The sequence below is a fragment of the Mercenaria mercenaria genome, chromosome 16 (assembly GCF_021730395.1).
Source record: "Mercenaria mercenaria strain notata chromosome 16, MADL_Memer_1, whole genome shotgun sequence".
NCBI lineage: Eukaryota > Metazoa > Mollusca > Bivalvia > Venerida > Veneridae > Mercenaria > Mercenaria mercenaria.
In genome coordinates, this window is record NC_069376.1 from 72966867 (window position 1) to 72988370 (window position 21504).

The 21504-nt window shown below is 35.0% G+C and overlaps 2 protein-coding genes across 2 annotated transcripts; both read right to left on the minus strand.

Annotated features, from left to right (window-relative positions):
- Positions 1-3405: 3405 nt before the first annotated feature.
- LOC128549398 (uncharacterized) lies at positions 3406-4760 on the minus strand. The gene is made up of 2 exons (XM_053526035.1): positions 4131-4760; positions 3406-3703 (listed from the first exon to the last, which is right to left on the minus strand). The coding sequence occupies exons 1-2, from the start codon at positions 4727-4729 to the stop codon at positions 3406-3408; spliced, it is 897 nt and encodes a 298-aa protein (XP_053382010.1). The 5' UTR covers positions 4730-4760.
- A 6829-nt stretch (positions 4761-11589) lies between these two features.
- Positions 11590-19800, minus strand: LOC123540983 (hepatic lectin-like). The gene is made up of 4 exons (XM_045326325.2): positions 19678-19800; positions 15076-15170; positions 13762-13852; positions 11590-12258 (listed from the first exon to the last, which is right to left on the minus strand). The coding sequence occupies exons 1-4, from the start codon at positions 19736-19738 to the stop codon at positions 12101-12103; spliced, it is 405 nt and encodes a 134-aa protein (XP_045182260.2). The 5' UTR covers positions 19739-19800; the 3' UTR covers positions 11590-12100.
- Positions 19801-21504: the final 1704 nt, after the last annotated feature.

A 21504-nucleotide genomic window follows, 5' to 3' on the forward strand; every position in this document is an offset into this window, starting at 1 on the left:
GGGTGGTACTTGATTGCACTGAAATATTTATTCAGAGTCCATCATCATTAGAAAACAAAGCTCTCACATTTCTAATTACAAGTCACATAACACTTTCAAAGCATTGATTGGTGTGAGCATGACTGGAGCTGTTGTGTTAGTGTCAAGATTATGGCCTGGCTCTACCTCAGATGTTGAAATTACTAGAAGCAGTGGTTTATTTGAACAACTTGAAAAAGGTGATGCTGTAATGGTTGATAAAGGTTTTGTTCATATTCATACAGATCTGAAACCAATGGGTGTTAAACTTTACTGCCCTCCTTTTAAGTCCAAATGCCAGTTCAGCAAAACTGAAGTTGAGACAACCCGCAGGATTGCATCAGCTAGGATACACGTGGAGAGGAAAATGGAGCAAATAAAAAACTTTCGCATACTTCAAGGCATAATGCCCTTGGCTATAAGTGACTTTGCAGATCAAATATTCTTTGTTTGTTCAGCACTTACAAACATGCTACCCCCACTAGTGTCAAAGTGAAATGCTAATTGTTTCTATGACTTGAAGAAGTTACTAATATATATTTAGTGTTGTTTGTTATAAATGAATATATATTGTAACATGTTCTCCCACATTCAAAGACAGCAAAATATGTATGAAAGTAGAATGATATCTAATATATGCACAAACATGTTTTATATTCTAAGATTATTGGTTATTTATACTAAATTGATTTAAATACTCCATGATCATATTCAACCTTTCATGAAAAACAAATTTGATATAATGTTCTACAGAGAGATTTTGTTTCATTGGATGAATAGTGTCCAGTCATTTATACAAAAATGATTTTTTTTCTATTTTCTGATGTATTTTAATGAATTACATAATCTGTGAAAAAATTAGAAGTGAAATGTGAAAATAAATGCCTTTATAAGATATTTGTCAACAGGTTGTATCTGAAAAAGCTGATTTATTTTTGTGTAAAATGGTTGTAACTGCAGCTACAACTGTTTTGCACAAAAATATTTGTTAAACACAAACATGGAATGGGTTGTAAGTGAGAAGTACAGTACAGTACTGTGTTTTAAATTGATGACATCATTGATAACATCACAAAATGTTGACATAGAAGTATTTTTCAACTTTGATAGTGAAATGAAGATTGATTTTGTTTTGAAAAATGTGATAAGGAAATTGAAAAACAAGATAGGCAATGCAATTTGCTTTTTATTTCCCTGGATAACAATTTCATATGCAACTACAATGTGTGTTTGGTGTAAAAGTTTAAATCATAATAATAATTATTAGTAGTAGTACATTTAAAATAACTATAATTATTAAGACAAGTTAGGAATATTAGCCAGACATCTACTGATAATGATCAGATTTAAATTTACCCATTGACAACATGTCCACTTAAGACAGGTTAAGGATATAAGACAGACATCTACTTATAATGGTCAGATTTAAATTTACCCATTGACTGCATGACTGCTTATTAGCTTAAGAGTAAGACATGTTAGGGATATTGGACAGACTTCTACTTATAAATTAGTGATCAGATGAAATTTACCCATTGACAACATGTCCCCTTAAAACAGGTTAGGGGTATTAGACAGACATCTACTTATAATGGTCAGATTAAATTGATCCATTGACTGTATGGCTGCACAAGACAGGTTAGGGGTATAAGTCTGACACCTACTTGCAGTGAAAACATATAATTCATCAATACTAGGGACTTTTATAACAGCTAGTACATGTAGTTCTATGACAAATTGACCAAATTACTGAAGTAAGATTTAATAAGAATACAGAAGAACAGCATTTGACTAGCAAACATTTTTGTTGATTTCATATATTTGCAAATAACACATTTTTTTTTATCTTTTCCAAATAATTTGCATGGTATCAAGTACACAAGTTTAAAGTTTTATGATTAAACTTTATTAAAAGATAATCAAAATTTAGGGGTGGTGGGGGGTGGAATCATAATTATTATGACATTATTATTATTAACATTGAAAATATATAAATAATATTTAATCTACAGAAAACTCTTTTCATTTGGAAGCTGTTTAGAATATGAAAATATCATTTAATTTCTTTACAACTGTTTATGCAGAGCATGTACTGAAATAATATTAGTATTTTACTAAAGACACAGTTTTCAAATTCTTTTTTCAGTACCCACTGCTTTAATATTTATAAGTGAGGCAACCTATGTGAATGTTTCTAGATTAAAACACACCATTTTCCTAATGTTCAGATCAAGATGGTAAATATCTGTTAGATTAAAATATTTGAATATTAAGACATAGCATACTTTCAAAATTCTAAAAGCTATAATAACTGTACTGTGTAAAACATTAGTTTACATGATAACATGTTAAGGTAAATTAATTTTTATATTCATAGTATGTCAATCATTTTGACAATTTATTATTGAATAAAGTGTGATTCAGTTAATGTTTAGCCACTTGTTAAAATAAATAATGTGAAAGTACAATTCAGTATTGTTCTTTGTTTCTGTTTTGATCCTGAATTAAGCAAATCCATCAGTGGTTTCAATATTTTCCAACTAGTTTCTAAAAAACATAGCCTGTGTAAAATTCATTCAATTGATGAAGAATGTCTTCCCAAAATGACTTGTCAAATTCAGTTGGTATTATTATAAAGTCAGACACTGTATACACTACAATTCACATTTGTGTATCCCACTCACACCCATTTGACCCTGAACTTGAGTGTAGTATCTGTGTGTCTTTTTCACTGGATGGTGTTGTCATCAGCAACATAACAATAAAATTCTTTGTGTTTACATGCTTCTAAAATTGAGCAGTTTCTCCACTTATATGGACACTTTATCTCCAATAGAAATGTTTCTGACTCACAGGTAACTATCCCATCTGGACTTGCTCCTATGTATGAATAATCAGGATGCACAATCAAGCCATTGTCTGTCAATTTTATTGTTTTTCCTTCCTTCAACTTCTTGTATGCTTTGTACCTCTTCTTAGCAATGGGCTCCTGTTTCCTGCCCCATTGTAAAGCACTGTTATCAAATGAGGAATTTTCACCAAACACTTTAGAAAGTAATGTGTCAGTCTTGGTTGAATCTTTCCTGGACTTAATATCATGAAAATATGAAGCTGTAATTCTCCCTTTTCTTGCATTTGTCCACAGTGAATTCTCATGTTGCCCTCTTGTTCTCAGTTCAATTTCACTTCTCACCTCTGAGCTACATGATGACATAAAGGTTTTCACTTCATTTTCGCACATCTGCTCATCTTGAACAGTTTTAGTCAAATCAATGAATCTATCAGAGGCATAAGTAATGTACTCACTGGGTTTTAAGTTCTTCATGGTATGACACATTCAGGTCACATGACACAGACAAACTACTTTCTGATGATGGTGCAATGATGTCAAACAAGGCTGCTTTTGACTGATTCCAAGATTTGCACATAATGTATCTCTGAATTTACAGGGTCTACCTTGTACTTTGGTGTTTTCTTCTGTTTAGGTGAAATATTATCTTCATACCTTATTCTTTTGAAAGTTAAATCTTTAACTGGTCTTGTTTCTTTCTTCCTTTTACTAGGTTGGTTCCATTGACAGGGCTTGGAGGTACATGGGACACTGTCATCATCCTCCACTGGTGTTATTGGTCTCCCCTCTAAGGCAAACAGTAACCCTGCCACATGGGAACAGCCTTCACCATTTCTGAAATAATAATGATAATTTCTGTAAGGATAATCCATTATTGTAAAGAATAATATCAAAATCTATATTCATCCCATGATAAAATATCTACAAAGTACTCAAAAGCCTATGCAATTTCATATTCTAACTGTTATAAAGTGTCACCTTGTACTTTGTATGTATAGATCTTTGAACTATTTCAATAATTGATGTAGCTAATTAAGATCTATCTTCAAATATCATATTATTCAAACTTGTCCTGCAAATGCCCCAGACAAAAGATAATAATGATGCATGTACATTGTTATTAATATAATTATATATGTACTACACAACATTGTTTGCTAAATTGGGTTTCTGTATAAGCTTAAATAGTTTGAATGTATCTATTCATTGTATAGAGCTACTTGTATATTAAGTCTTTAAGATATAAACTGACATCTCTTACCCTGCAGGACATGTGCAGTTGGCCTTCAGTATTTGGAAGGGAGCATGCTTGCTTATCAAAACCCATTGCTCATAGACACCTTTTTGCATGGATGGGTAGCATTTAGATCTTACATAAGAGACTGGGCTGTCTAGACTGATCTCATTTATCATCATCTTATGTATGTACCCCTCCTTATAGAAGTTCAATCCTCGAATGTACTGGCGGTAGCATTGCATTTTCCCTGCATCATTGGTTCTGTGACTACTGTGAATAAGGTAGTTTTCAATATCAGTTATGCTGATTCTGGGGAACTTGTCATCGTTTCCGCTCCACCCAGCTGTCAATTCAGTAATGCATGGCACTTTTGACTCTTGTGGGTCAAGTGTAATTTCTGTTTTATCTTCGTTAATTGAAGAAACACCTTGATCATGCGTCGTGTTCTTGGATTTGTGAATAGTGTCAACAATACGTTGGGCAAGTGTCAATTTATTGCCGCTGATTTTTAAATGGTTTGCTCTTAGAAAAGACTGAATTTCAGGTTTAGAAAAGTTAATGATATCTTCAACGGTAGTTTGTGGTGAAATCGGGAGATTCGTAGTATTTAACAGACCTTCCATATTTATTTACAAGTCGAGTGGATCAATCGAATGTTCGCGCTATGTAAACATTAAAACCGGAAGTCGATATTACCGTCCTGCACGAACGACAACTCGTCTTCGACTTAAGTTACGAAAAGACGGAATATGTTAAAAAGGAGCCAGGTCAGGTGTTAGAAAAACTGCTATTTAATTTTAATATGAATTCTCCTTTACAGGGGACATATAAAACAAGAAGTAGTTGAATACTTTTACACAGAAATATACATTGATATAAAACACATTGATAAAAAAAAACGAATAAAAAACGCACGCTTTTATTTGTGTTGTTTATTCAAAACTGGAAAATCAATATCAATATCATCATCAGTACATCAGTGGCCGTCCAACTTTTCTGCTTTAGCCGACAATTTCACTTTGTGCATTTGAACTTGAAAGTAAAATGAAATTAATTCAAACCTATATTGCGGCGCAGAAGAAACATTTGAACGTAGGCATCGTAATTCCTACGTATTTTCATAGAATTGTTACACGCTACGTCCCTTACATGAGATCAATTCCCAGATACCAGGTATATCTAACAGTACTTTACGGAATGAATAGGATCAGGTTCCCAAATACCAGGTATGGCCAAAGACCACAGTTATTTTTACTATATGTTCTATATAGACACTGTACAATATTGCAATTTTGTCTGCGTTCCAAGCAAAAACAAATAACTGCACTGAATAGAACTATCCAAGAGAAAAAATTCCAGCCACGAGAAATTATGGGTTGACCGGCTCCTTTTTCCACTATATTAGCCCAAATCATACGCCTATGGTAAATAGTCTTTTGACGGCTGCAAACAGGCAAAATCTCTCCTCTTCAAAAGACCAGTTTTGCACATTCAGACAATTTAATCCTATCAAAATTCACATTTAACTATCATTTCACATCTCCTCTCTTAAATTATGCCTTTTATTGTATGTCTTTCATTCAATTTTTCACCAATATTCAGCATCAAACAGAGGAACTATTTTCCGAGTAAGCACTTCCTTATTGCGGTCAACCAAGGGCAAGTAACTGTGATCTTGTGCCGTATAGTAAGCAAGCGAGCGCGCACATGCCACAGCAAGTCAGCTAACCAAACTAAGATTAGTATCGACGCTGCTTTATATATACACCTTAATTGTACTACACATTCATACTGGTTCAACATTTGCATATATTCTCAAATCTCTGTTTTCATGTCTCACAAATCAGCAGTGACATTTTTAGTATTTTTAACAGGTTGGGACCAGAGAAGCTATATTTTCTCTCTCTGAAAGTTAACTGGATCTCGAGGATACACAGAATATGTAGATATGGTTTGCGTTATGGTCAGAACATTTGACTTATTTGACCCATACGTATATATATGTAAATATTGAACCAGTACGAATGTGTAGTGCCATTCGGGCTCGTATATAAAGCAGCTTCGAAACTAATCTTATTGGGTTAGTGGACTTGCTGTGGCATGTGCGTGTACGTTTGTACTGCTAGGCGCTTTGTCGTAATTGGTCTGGTATACTGTGGTGGTGATTTAGTTCGTATAAATTCTCTCTACTATATATACACACAAAAATACGGATATAAATAATAAATACAAGGTAGTACATGAGCCATAGGGTTGATTGGTACCATCTCGGGGGATTAATTCTCATAGTGATTTTTGGAAAGGTATACAACCCTGGAGTAAGATAATATATGATAGCAATGTATCGACGGTAGCTTTTAGTGTGATATTATCCTGTTATATGCCTACACTTAGATACAAGGTAAGGTGAGCTAAAATATATCCAATGTAGACTTACGAATTATGGAACTTGTTATTCAGTTTAAATAATTGATGTATTTGTAACAAGTATTTAAGAACAAATAAATAAAATATTTCCTTAATTTTCGACAGTTTTAGCTCGACTATACGTCTATATAAGGAGAGCTATCCTACTCAGCCCGGCGTCGGCGTCGGCGTCTTTCCGCGTCCCCATCTTGGTTAAAGTTTTTTTTTTACACTTTCGCTTTTTTCAATTTATCTCTGTAATTACTTCATGGATTTGATTCAAACTTGAAATATTTATTCCTCATTATCACCCACATGATCTGGCATAGGGCCATAACTCTGGCACCAATATTTCATGATTTATCTCCCTTTTCCACTTAGTGTTTAAGGTTAAAGTTTTGATGCACTTTCGCTCTATCTCTGTTATTACCGAATGGATTTGATTCAAACTTAAAATAATTGTTCAACATCATCACCCACATCATATGACACAAGATGCATTACTCTGGCACAAATTTTTCATGAATTATTCCCCCTTTTTACTTAGAATTTCAGGTTAAAGTTTTGATGCACTTTCACTCTATCTCTGTTTTTACTGAATGGATTTGATTCAAACTAAAATAGTTGTTCAGCATCATCACCGATGCCATATGACACAAGATGCATAACTCTGGCACCAATTTTTCATGAATTATTCCCCCTTTTTACTTAGAATTTCAGGTTAAAGTGTTGATGCACTTTCACTCTATCACTGTTATTACTGAATGGATTTGATTCAGTCTTAAAATAGTTGTTCAACATCATCACCCACATCATTTGACAGAAGGTGCATAACTCTGGCTCAAACTTTTCATGAATTATTCCCTCTTTTTACTTAGAATTTCAGGTTAAAGTTTTGATGCACTTTCACTCTATCACTGTTATTACAGAATGGATTTGATTCAAACTTAAAATAGTTGTTCAACATCATCACCCACACCATTTAACACAAGGTGCATAACTCTGGCACCAATATTTCATGAATTACGCCCCATTTTACTTAGAATTAAAGGTTAATTTTGATGCATTTTCACTATCTCTCAGTTATTACGAAATGCATTTGATTCAAACTTAAAGTAGTTGTTCCACATCACCCACATCATATGACACAAGATGCATAACTCTTGCACCAATATTGTATTAATTATGCCCCCTTTTTACTTAGGCTATACTTATATAGTGTTTTGATACACTTTATCTTTACCTCTCTTATTACTTAATATTTTTGACGCAGACTCAGGCAATTGTGCAATATCTTCAATCACCATTGGAGTTAATAAACACTCCAGTGACAGCTCCAGTTTCCATCGAAATAGTCGAGCACGCTGTATCCTGTGACAGCTCTTGTTGTGTTTGCTTCTTTGAATAAATGTTAATTAGAATAATGATTATAAAGAACATCTTAACAGCATGGACAACTATTAAGCATAATTACAGTTCATAATTAGATTTTCTTCAGATAGATGTTAGACCTTGAGGTACCATTTCCCTCTGCCTTCCCTAAGGAATCCCACATTATGGCTTTCGGAAAGTACATACTGAATGCTTTTTATTCCTACATAAATGCCGTTTGATTGTTAGGGCTTTTGTAATTTACGGGACATTTAATATGTTTCCTAAAAACATTTAAGACGATGAAATAGTGTTACACGATGATTAAGAAAAAGTGCATTCTGTAGTTTATTAACAGTCTTATTTAACCATGAATTGAATGTGCTTTAAAACAAGATTTCTTTGACGCACATGTTAACATCTAAATTAGTGTAATTTACGTAACAGTGATTTTATTACCAACATTATAGATATATTACTCGTACTTATAACCCAATAACCAAGATGTTATGATTTTTCATACAATTGAAAGTACAGACTAAATAGTGTTTCTTATAACGTTTTTTTTCTGCGGTGGAAGGAACTTTTCCATGATGTAATCTCCGTATAAGTTTGTATGTTACCAAAATGTTACAAAACTGAAATTTCTAAAGTGAAGAAAATGCGCTACACAGATCGGGAAAAAATTATAACATTTTATAATAACTATACATAATTTGTTATGTTGAACTAGATATTTATTAGAATGCAGTGAATTACCATCTCATTGCAATAGTTGTGCGAATTTTACGTTACAATAATATGTGTTGCCGAAATCAGTACAAATCAATTATAAATGTTCAAGAACATAAGTTTACACGTATATATTGTAATACGTTTTTAAATTAGGTTTTAAACAAATAGAAAACAAATAGATACTCATTGGAACACCATGGCTTTATAGGGACACTATCATTCTTAGTTTAAATGTTAGAAATCTTCTGACACTTACTAAATATTAACAGATTACACATATATCCAACCATAATTATTTGACCTTCAACCGATGTTTATGTAAACAAGTAAAGGAACTTGCTGACAATCCAAGCCTTGAAAATCTGTTGCAAGTCAAACAGCGTTCAAAGAGTACTTTCAAAAGTACCAACACTTCAAAAGTGTCAGAGAGAGACATCATGGAAAAGGGCACAATTCTGTATATACTTTATTGATATCATTCATTATGTACTGGCATTAACAGAGGCCACAAATGTCAACGACCTGGATGTGCATATAACAGTCTGGCACAAGTTGTGCCCACTATCATTTGCGTCCAATCATCTGAACGATGCAATGTATCTACCTGCTTATCCGTTAGTTTATGCTAATTTGTTTTAGCTCGATTGTCATGAAAGCGTCAAGCCTATTGGTATCACTGTCGAGTCCGCTTCCTGGAAAACCAGTACTGGTGTCAATAGAAAAGCCACCCACGACTCCTGGAGCCGACACCTTATCCACTAGACCACCGCTCCCCTATCTGTTCCTTATGATGAATCTTAAGTAACCCACCCTTGTGCAGAAATGCTTTTGAGGGGTCGTGGCTTCAGTGTGTCTAGATCAGCCGTACCAGCATCACAGAATGCTGTAAAACTTACTATAGTACAGATTATCACCCTTCAAGCCAAGAAAAAGAAAAGCATCACACGTTTTAGCAGAAAATTGTCTTCATTCTACAGGTGTTATTTAACACAGCATATGCGAGCTAATTATGTTCAAGCTACACAATCGAAAACAGACATGACTTTAGAAGACAAATCCACACACAAAGAAGTGGAACCTGCGAAAATCAAAGCCGATTATGCGGTTGTCAAAAAAGTGATGACAGTTGTAGAAAAAATTATGTTTCCATTCAAAGCTGAAAGAAATGTGTCTGGACTATTCGTGATATTAGTTGTTGAACGCGCATGATGTAGACATAGAATTTCCTCTGTCCTCTGCAAAATACGGAAACAAATACAGACAAAGCCAAACTATTATACTACGTTGAAGGAAGTATCGAGCTGCAACAATCATACCATTCTATTGAAAATGTATCTAGCATCATTGATGGCGATATTTTCACAGTAGATTTCGTTGCAGATACATACTTTTACAAAACGATCTAGTCCGTCGAAAGAAAACGACATGGAACTGCACCAACACTTCTGTTGTTCTGGTCAAAAATACCAAAACATCCGCAGAATTGGAAATATTTCATGAGCAATGATGACAACAAAACTCAATTATGTTCAGACAGCTTAACTGGTGAGACGTCAACATGTGTGCTCCGACGACGTTTTGGAGGTCGGAGAGTCATTTGTATTTGCAGTATAATGGTCATCCAAAATATCGGAACATCAACAAGGTTAGGTACGAAATGTTTGTCAAGAAGAACGGCAACCAAGACGGCGTTCCTGATCGTTCCGACGGCATAGACATGACCCTGTTGCCACCATATCAGACTAGTCAGCTATCAATTACTTATTTATTTACTTATATTATTCTACAACATTTTTAATATACATATTTGCATAGCTATTGTAAAAAAAGGAAAGCTTATTATAACAGACTCAAATTTGATACAATCCCTTAATGTTTTTCTACATTCAATTAATACTTTTGTAGTTTTATTCATATAAAATTAAACGACCTTGATCTTTTCTTTAAGGTGTATATTTGGCTACATGCCCATGAGAATAGCCTTTATCTTATAAGATTCAGACAGTGATAAAGAGTCATAACTAAGAATGTTCTAGTATGTTGGATACATAGAAAATGTGGTTTATTGAAAACAAAGAATAACCTTGACATGATATACAATGACTGAAAATAATAACAGCAGCATATTACCGATTACGGTAACATTTTGTAACATAAATTACACTTTTCTATTCAATTAATTTACATGACATTTGATATAACTGTTTAATTATAGATTTAACATATCAAAACTAGTTCAGAAATTGCTTTGATTTAACGATATTCATACTTTACTGTTCCATATCATTTATAGAAGTATTAATTAATTTCAAACAAGTAGGTAACGCACATTAATAGGCCGTAAATTACAAGCGCCCCAACAGCCAATGGCAGACAACTTGATTTGTGATCTGTAAAATTCTACTGCCTTATACTCTATGTATTTTAACATGTCATACTAGTTCAAGAATGGGCAAAATACCTTTCTAACTGCATATTATGAAACAATATTTGTGTTCTTTAATTATATTTAAGCACTGGTCTATGTGTGTCGGTAATTGCAATCACTAAAAGCTAAAGAGGTATTATTTTCAACAACAGTTCTATAAAATACATAAACTGAGCTGTTTGTCTATCAATTTCGAAGCAAATATAGTCAAAAAATAAGAGAGAACTATTAGTTTGAAATAGAAAGTCTTCTTATGTATAACAGAAGTTTGATGAAAGTCTATTTTGGGATGGGGTTACTGCACGGCTAATAACTCACAAAAAGCTACCACCACTGCAATGCTATCACATAGTTTCTGAATTGTCAGATGCTTACCTATCCAAAAATAGCATTGAGCTTTAATCCCCTCGGATGGTACCGCTGGCCAAATTTACTGGGTCTGGCTCAAGGACTAAGGGAAAAAAAGAAGAAAGTTAAGGCGATCAACCTAGATTACATATTTGGTTTCTTCAGGTTCTGTTCAGTAACAAATACACAAGAACTCGACCAGTTTCACTGCTGGTGAACATATGTTTTAAGTTAATATACATATTACGGTATCCTGACAATGATTATAAACTCACTTGTTCTTTCTTTAGGGGAATTATGCTATCTTACTTTATATTTAATGTACTGGAGCGCCGCAATTTCAATGAAACTAGTCCCTATAGATACACTATATACTTATTGGATGGGTAGCTGGTCAATTGTTAAAACTATCGCTCTTCGGACCTCAGAGAATAATTTTGAGTATGGATGGCAAGCTATTCAAAAAGTGTTTTATCGCATGACATCATAAATTAATTTTTAAATGTTTGACATGTTAGCCCAGAAAACATGTGTACTGAATATAGACCGGTCATACAGCCCAAACTATGGATTGGCGATTTATAAGGAGAAATGTAATACAGATGGTAGGAGCCCCTCTTAGATTCATCATGTTGAGGTAATAGTATACATACGGTTTTTCGCATAGTGGTCTGTACTTATATGTGCACGGTTCATCTATCCAGTATTAACCTATGCGGGCCCATATAACAACGCAGTTGGATCCTTTACTACCATTCGGCTCACCCGGGTACCAGTCCGTAAAGCTTGCAATGGCATCGTTAGATTGCCATCTCCATTCACCTTCAATAACCTCATCCGTGAGACCTATCCAGTGGTCTGGATCTAGAGCAGTATTTATACAATATCATTTGTAAAATAAAAGCATTTGAATCATATGAATGTTTCAGTTATTTTTTCTGAAAATTGTTAAAAACTACAAGATGGTGTAACAATGAACGAAATGGTTGAAATAATTCATATTTTAATGGAATGCTTTCATTGGTTTTCAAGGTTGTGCTTTTTGGAAAGAGCACATGAATATGCTATACATTAATTTTTCAATTTCAACATCCATAAGTCCATGTACCGACGACATGACTCAAACAACAAATGAAAGAGGGGTGTTTGGAAGGTTTCGGGACAAGTGCCGTAACATTCTTATTTTTTAATAAGGGGAAAAGCCAAAAGTCACATGGTGCTAGGTCTGGAGAGTACGGGGGATGTGGTATAGTTTTAATATCTAGCCCAGCTAGTGTTGTCTTGGTAACGACAGACGCATGGTGTGTTGCGTTGTCATGGTGAAGATAGAATTTGTCGACAAGCTCCACCACCAAGAACGAATTGAGAGGATCACGTTTCGACGACGTCGAAGACCTGCCAATGGTTTTTCGGGACTGTATCAGGAGAATACCAACAGAAAACTTCAACAGCTGCTTTAAATCTTGGATTCACAGACACGAGAAGTGAGAAGTGTGTGGAGTACTATCGGGAATATTTTGAGAAACTTTGACATGTTTTGTTGTGCCCGACATTACGACATAGACTTTCTGCAATTATTTATACACTTAGTTGCCCCGCTCACGTTTACCTAACGTTGCTATGGTAATAATAATTAGCGTGTTATTTTTAATTTTGTAAATTTGCTTCTGAGTAAAAGATATACGGAGCTATGTATGTTTAAAGAATTGTGTAAAATATTAGAAAATAAGAATGCTACGGCACTTGTCTCGAAACTTTCTGAACACCCCTCGTATAAGGAAGTAAAAAATTAGATAGAAATTAAAGCCATTTTCTGCTATAGCAAATTGGTTTTGCTTTTCTAAGTTTCTTGTTTTTAACTTCCACTTTATGTTCACTTTCCATGCACCATCCTGAACTTTTATAGTAACGGTTTCTCAGCAATTAAAACATAACTAAGTAACAAAATATGATATGATAGTATGACGACAAGTAGTAATAGGAAAAGTCTACGAAATGCTTAACATGTACAATAATTTGTTAAACTGTTGTCCATACAAATTTCTAACGGCCTGGCAAGTTCGACATTAAGAAATTTTCCTTTCAAGTGCAATTAACTAACATTCGCAGTCATTAGCCCTAAATAGTGGACCTTTTTACCTTTTATTATTTTTTCATAAACAATCTTTAGCCTGAATTTGGGACTGTATCATACACCAGCCTCCATCTCTCAAGTTGGAGCCCTCTCTCTTCGTCTAACACATGGTCAAGAAAATAGCAAAGAAATAACGATATACTTCAATGTTCTCTCCGCTTAATTTTAGATCATATACATATATATTAAGGTCAGCCATTCCAAAGTTATAGTAATCCGTTTCATTGTTTTACCTTTTAGGTCACTTAAATAACTTCGGATGAAGTTACTTTCAGCCGCAGTGTCCACGGTAGCCAAATGTGCTTGGTAGTGCGAACAGAATCTCTGTAAAATATACCGTAAAATGTAGACGTAGGTTTCTAATCACTAGCTCGTTTCATGAAGTTTGTACTTAGGACAAGGTTGAAACATACGAGTAAGGTGTTTTGCAAACATAGTTTTAAGTATATTCTTTTTAACTTTTCAGCTATTCTTAGAATAACAGGAACGAAAAATGGACATAAAAATGACCGCCTCCTTCTTAGAAATTTACAAATTATACCCAGTGCCAGTGAAATAAATGTGTTTTAAAAGTCCTAAAAGTAGGAGAGAACTTAGGATAAAACGTATGAACGTTTGTGAAACAGGTTCCTGAGTGATAAGAAAGGTAAAATTATGTGCTATTCTGAAGGGAAAATTTAAAATATTCCATTTATCATTATGAAAATGGTCCTACATCTGACGGATAAATTAGCCTTCTGTGTTAGTGAAGGGTTACATACTGATCAGTTGTACGAAATCGCATCATATATTGATGAATCAAGTTTCAAAGTTTTAATATACCATATAAGATTATAAGAATCTTTCACTGGTTGAAGGTGGGGATAGGGAATATCTTGCTCCAGGGTAACTGTATAGGCTCTGTCGAGTTACAACGAAACACGAAACAGTTACCCGAGAGCAATATATTTCCATCTGCATCTTCAACTAATGAATGATTCTTTTCCTTGCTTACCGTATTCTTCAGTTAAAAGAAGAAATAAAATAAAATAAATTCTTTTCTTTAAGGAATCTACGCATTCATTTATAAATCAGCATGTGAGTCATCTTACACCCCGGGGTGTAAGATGAGTGTTTCCGGCACCGGCAAAAACACGGGGAAAACCTGTCTGGCATACAAGAAAACGAGTTATGCATCCCTGTCGATATTTGTTTTCCAATTAAAGTAGCCTTTACCTGCTGCCAAAGGTCAATTATTTAAGATACGTTTTGCAAATTTAAAAAACTTATTAATTTAAGAAATGTTTTTTTTTTTGCGGGAAAGGGTGCAAAACCATTATCATTCAGAATAATGCAAGAAATCACTTTATTGTTAGCTGTTCAAGTAAAATGTCGTATGAGGATTCCTGACACATCATAGATGTGCAAAAATGTGTAAAAAAGCAATCTAATATTGTTGTTCGTGGAAACATGGCAGTACATATAGGCCGGATAACAGTCTTATATATCTCATACACTGAAAGCTTTGAAGAACTTAACGTAACGTCGAACAGTACTTTAAAATTTACCTCTGCCTCCACAAAATCAAGGTCAGAGTGACCAAAGAAGTAACATGAACCCTCATAATATGTCCACCCATTCAAACATTCACTTGCTACATGATCTGGAATATGCAAGAATGCAAGCTTTGATGTCAGAATTTTACATATACGGCCACATTTGAGGTACATATAAAAACAGGCCTCTGCAGTGTTAAGTGTAGAACAGTTACATTCCAAGGAGCCAGTCAAGAGACGACACAACATGGCTGCTTAAGTCGGGTGGAAATAAGAATTAAAGGTCAATTCAGGAAGATTGCTCTGGCGGCTTAATGCAGGTGGCTGCTTAACATAGGTGACCATTAAGTTCACAATTATATTAGACTTGTAAAAACCAAACGCAGTTCAAAACCATGTCCAACCGACTTTGCCTATGATACAGAACGGAGAAATTTTAATGTATCATCAAAAATGATGGTACCGGTATGTTGTAAAAATAATGTTACATCCAATTTCTCCGCACCAATGCTTTCTTCTTTTTATTCTCCATCGAAGAGATAAACATGTAAGTTTTTATGAAAGTCGGTTAACTATCATATTATAATGTGGTTCAATGAGTATTGACTGATCGATTAACACTTTCATGGTAAATACCAAGTCCTATAATATTTCAAAACTCAAAATGTCATAAAATACATAGTTTGGACAATGATCGTTTTCATTAACCCGGTCCAAGCACTGGCCATATCATGAAAATGGCGCTATTTAAATCTGGTATAATAATAATAATAATAATAATAATAATAATAATAATAATAATAATAAAATTGCACTTTGTCAAGTACAAAAACTATGCAATAAAAAAAGGAGTAAAACGCATGAAACGAAAATAGTGGATGTTACAGGAGTATCTTTTCATATCAAATTCATTAAACGAGTTAAATAAAATAAAAAAAAAACAACAGGAAACTATATCCAGCATATACTTTATATTCTTCGAGTTAAAGTAGAAAGACACAAATATAATTTATACACATTTACTCACATGCTAAAACATCAAAATTTCTTTTTTCTTTATCTACTTCATACTGAAGATGACCAAACTCTCTACTTGAATTGGCATCAACGTCAGTGTTATTATACATTGTAAAATATAAGGAAATAATATTGCTGTACTTCACTTCTACGACGTCACAATTTTAAAAATATTTACTTGCTACATGTGTTTTTACAATGATCTGAAAGCGCTTTCATTATCTTCGCATGTTTGACAGTGTGGAGCGAAGTATAGCCATAAAATAATTTTGGTATTACACGAGCGTAATATTTTGACGATGACAGCAGCATAGAAGACGGCGGTCTAATTTACTTTGTAATAGATGAGGAAAAGAGAAACAAGCAAATTCAATGAATTGGTATCCCCCGCCGAATGGGTTTGTGTTGAGAATGGCAAAGAAATATATCCGGTAAAAAGTTTAGGATGTTACTAAGAAGCAAATAATTTCATTACATTTGAACTTAAAAGAACAGAAGTCCTTAAGAGAGCACAATCAAGTAAGAAATCTGGAACGTGGGTGGTGACGTGGGGTGGGGGTTTAAAAATGGGGGGGGGGGGGGGGTAAGGGGACCGGGTGAGTTTACAAAACTTCACATGTTGATAATAAATATTTATGAAAATAATAAACGAAACAAAAATTGTTGCGGGGTTGGGGGTGCATGATTGGGGTAATGGGGGTGACCGGGTGGAGGAACGATGTGGGGGGAGGGTACAACTTTGCATGTTGATAAATATTCGTGGAAGATTTAAGATTTAAAAAAAAGGAAACAAATGAAAAAATATTGTGGCGTGGGTGGGGGTGGAGAGGGAGAGGGGGTGTGACCAGGGTGGTAGGGGTGACCGGATGTGGGTACTCAACTTCACATGTTGATAATAAATGTTAATGGAAAAAAATGAAAGAAATCTAATGAAATTCTACCAATTGGTTAATTTGTTAAGTACAAATACGTGGATTTTTAAACAATTAAAGGGCAATAACTCTGAAGTTACTATAGAGACCATGACGAAATTAAGTGATAACTACCACATTATGGTGATCTAAATTCAGTTTAAGTTTCATAGTTCTAGGTCAAATATGTCACAAGTTATGAAGCAGAAATTGCCATATTCATAATACTATATATAGTTAACACTAGAAACTTCTAAGGGCCATAACTCTGGTGTTACTTGGGCAATCTGACTGAAACTTGACGGGCCGCATTTCCCTATAGTTGTTAACAGGTATATGAAGTTTTATTTAAATATTCCAAACCACTTCCTAGATACGGCTCCGGACTGACGGACGGACGGGAAGACGGACGGAAGGACGACGACGACAAAACGATATCCCTCCGCCTTCGTCATAATAACGATGTATTAGGAAACATGCTTACATGTGATAAAAAGAATATTACAACTGTGTCTTTAAATATTGAATTCATTTAAGTCCTTAATTGTTTTTATAAAACCTCGCAGAGCCACGCAATTTATTATTAGTCCCCTACTGGTTGAAAACCAGTTTCGGGGACTACAGGAATGCACTTTTCCGTCATTCCGTCATTCCGTCCGTCCGCAATTTTGTGTCCGGTCCATAGCTCTGTCATCCATGAAGGGATTTTAATATTACTTAGCTAAATGTTCTCCATGATAAGACGACGTGTCATGCGCAAAACCCGGACTCCTAGCTCAAAGGTCAAGGTCACAATTGGAGGTCAAAGGTCAACATGGCCTTTTTCCTGTCCGGTCCATAACTCTGCCACCCATGAAGGGATTTTAATATTACTTGGCACAAATGTACCTCATAATAAGACGATGTGTCTTGCACAACTTTCAGACCCCTAGCTCAAAGGTCAAGGTCACACTTGGCAGTCAAATGTTAACATGGCATGAACAGGGTCTGTTTCGTGTCCGGTTCATAACTCTGTCATTCATTAAGGGATTTTAATATCACTTGGCATAAATGTTTTCTATGATAAGACGACGTGTCATGCGTAAATCCCGGATCCCTGGCTCAAAGGCTCAAAGGTCAAGGTCACAGTTGGAGGTCAAAGGTCAACAGGGCTTTGTTCCTGTCACAGATGTTTCCCATGATGAGAAAACGTGTCAAGCGCAAAAACCCGGTCCCCTAGCTCAAAGGTCAAGGTCACAATTGGAGGTCAAAGGTCAATAGGGTTTTTTTCCTGTCCGGTCGAGAACTCAATCATCCATCAAGGGATTACAATATTACTTGGCATAAATGTTCCCCATAATGAGACGACGTGTCTTGCGCAACACCTAGAACCCTAGCTTAAAGGTCAAGGTCACACTTGGAGATCAAATGTCAATGGGATTTTTTCCTGTCCGGTCTATAACTTTGTCATGCAAAACAGGATTTAAATATCAGCTTGCACAAATATTCCCCTGGATGAGGCAACGTGTCGTGCGCAAAACCCGGGCCCTTAGCTGCAAGGTCGAGGTCACACTTGGAAGTCAAAGGCCAACAAGGCTTTTTTCCTGTCCAGTTTGTAACTCAACAATCCTTAAAGGGATTTTAATATTACTTGGCACAAATGTTCACCGTCATAAGACGGAGTGTCGTGCGCAAGAACAAGGTCCCTAGGTCTAAGGTCAAGGTCACACTTAGAGGCCAAATGTCAGATACAAGAATGACTTTGTCCGGAGCATTTCTTCTTCATGTATGGAGGGATTTTGATGTAACTTGGCATAAATGTTTACCACTATGAGACGAATTGTTGGGCGCAAGAACCACGTCCTAGGTCAAAGGTCAAGGTCACACTTAGAGGTCAAAGGTCAAATTCAAGAATGATTTTGTCCGGAGCATTTCTTCTTCATGCATGGAGGAATTTTGATGTAACTTGGCACAAATGTTCACCACCATGAGGCACCCTTTTTTAGAATTACGTCCTTTTGTTGTTACTATAAATAGCTTATACTGTAACTTTTTTTATTACTGGCCGCAGGGAAAAATCGAGACAACTTTTCTGTGGTACAACATGCATGTTAAATCCAATTTTTATGTGTTTTTTGACATATCTCTACCTGGGTAAGAGTTTCTTGAGGACTTATATTTTCTATATTATATATTATATTTTTCTTCTTTTTTTAGGATTAATTTCCCTTTGTTGTTACTATAAATAACTTATGATAACTTTTTTATAATTGGCCAAAAAAAAATGCCATATGAAAACAACTGTAGGTTTTTATATATTCAAATTTTAATCCAAGTGTTTTGTTATAACATATTGTATATATAGTACAATATTGTTTATACATCATTGACAGACATCAGTTTATTATGTTATACTGCAGTAGAGAAAATTAGGTGCCTTCCAGTAGGGGACTTTGTATTGCATGACAATATTTCATTCAGTTCTTTTATTCAACTCGTTTAAGAATTTCCCCATGTAAAGACACTCATTTTGTATTCTCTATTACGTTTTGTCTATTTTTAATAACTGTTATCTAATGTTTCACCAAAACTGTTTACAAATAGCCGGGGTAGAAACACATCCTTTACTGCATGCCTGTCCACATACCCAGGTGAAACAGATAAGTGAAAAAATTTAAAGAAATGATTATAAAATTATATCATTTACCTTTTATAAAACAGCCGTAAAATGCACAGACAACCAGTCCAAAATATCTCAGAGCCTTCATTGTATACAGAAATGTATAAAGTGTATAAGTATGTGTAAATGATGAAGTTAGAACAGATAAGAAGATTTCATTCCATATTTCCCTCTCCTTTTAAATAAAAACAGTGAAATTCAGGATAATCTTATCGCAAATGTTGAGTAATACAGCTTAAAAGATAACAACAGTAAAGGTCAAACAAAATCTTTTGTAAATGAGTAATTACACTGAGACTAATACAACCTTTTACATTAAAATGATTGTTCTATAATATTTATAGATCTAATACTTAAATGAGCCTGAGGCGCAACGGTTGTGATTATAGTGTCCCCAATAACTCTCGATAGTATTAGCAATGGTAGTGAAACTAATGGTCTAATATCTATTGCCGATAGTCAAATCAAGGTCCGTCATTTTTCTATAGTTTACATCAAAAGTTCCGCCTGACGGGACATAGTACGCCCGTTTATAAACAGACTTGGAAAGGGCAGTAAAATGTACAGTGGTGGGACGGACGCGAATACCAAGATACAGTATCAAGTAGCTGAAACTGAGACGAGGTAAAATTTTGGTACGGGGGTAATGTGTGTGTGTGTGTGTAGGGGGGGGGGGGGGGGGCACATACATATAACAAGAGGGCCACCCTATATCGCTCACCTGAGTCGAGTTGCTTGCTTGAACAAATTTCTTAGCTTAAGCTTTAAAAAAAAATAGGAGAGTGGGTCATGGTAAAGATTATACAAGATTACTTTTGAGATCTGTAAAAAAATACTACAGGTGGTCCAAATCATTTTGCTGTAGCTTAAAAACAAGAAAGTAGGTCAGTAGGTCACACTGATGGTCACTGAAAGTCAGTTTAAAGAACGGCATGCAAAACTGTACATGTCACTCAGTTTTCAAGGTTGTATCTTAAAAAACAAGAAAGTAGGTCAGTAGGTAACATTTATGGTCACTGAAAGTCAATTTTAAGATTGGTGTGCAAAACTGTACATGTCATCCACATTTCAAGGCTGTATCTTAAAAAACAAGAAAGTAAGTCAGTAGGTCACATTCATGGTCACTGAAAGTCAGTTTTAAGATCGGCATGCAAAACTGTACATGTCATCCAAATTTAAAAGCTGTACCTTAAAAACACAAGAGTAGAAAGTTTAAGGGGCCATAACTCTGGAACCCACGACGGGATCGGGACAGTTTTCGAAAGGAACCGAGATATTATGCCAATACAAGTTGTGTGCAAGTTTGATAAAAGTTGATTGCAAAATGTGGTCTCTATTGTGTTCACAAGCCAAAAATAGCAAATTTTGGCCCTTAAAGGGACCATAACTCTGGAACCCATGATGGGATCTGGCCAGTTTTCGGAAAGATCCGAGATATTATGCCAGTACAAGTTGTGTAAAAGTTTCATTAAAGTTGATTGCGAAATGTGGTCTCTATCGTGTTCACAAGCCAACAATAGCAAAGTTTGGCCCTTTAAGGGGCCATAACTCTGGAACCCATAACAGGATCGAAACAGTTTTCGAAAGGAACAGAGATAATATGCCAATACAAGTTATGTGCAAGTTTGATAAAAGTTGATTGCAAAATGTGGTCTCTATCATGTTCATAAACCAAAAATAGCAAATTTTGGCCCTTTAAGAGGCCATAACTCTCGAACTCATTATGGGATCTGGCCAGTTTTCGAAAAGAACCGAGATATTATGCCAATACAAGTTGTGTGCAAGTTTGATAAAAGTTGATTGCAAAATGTGGTCTCTATCGTGTTCACAAGCCAAAAATAGCAAAGTTTGACC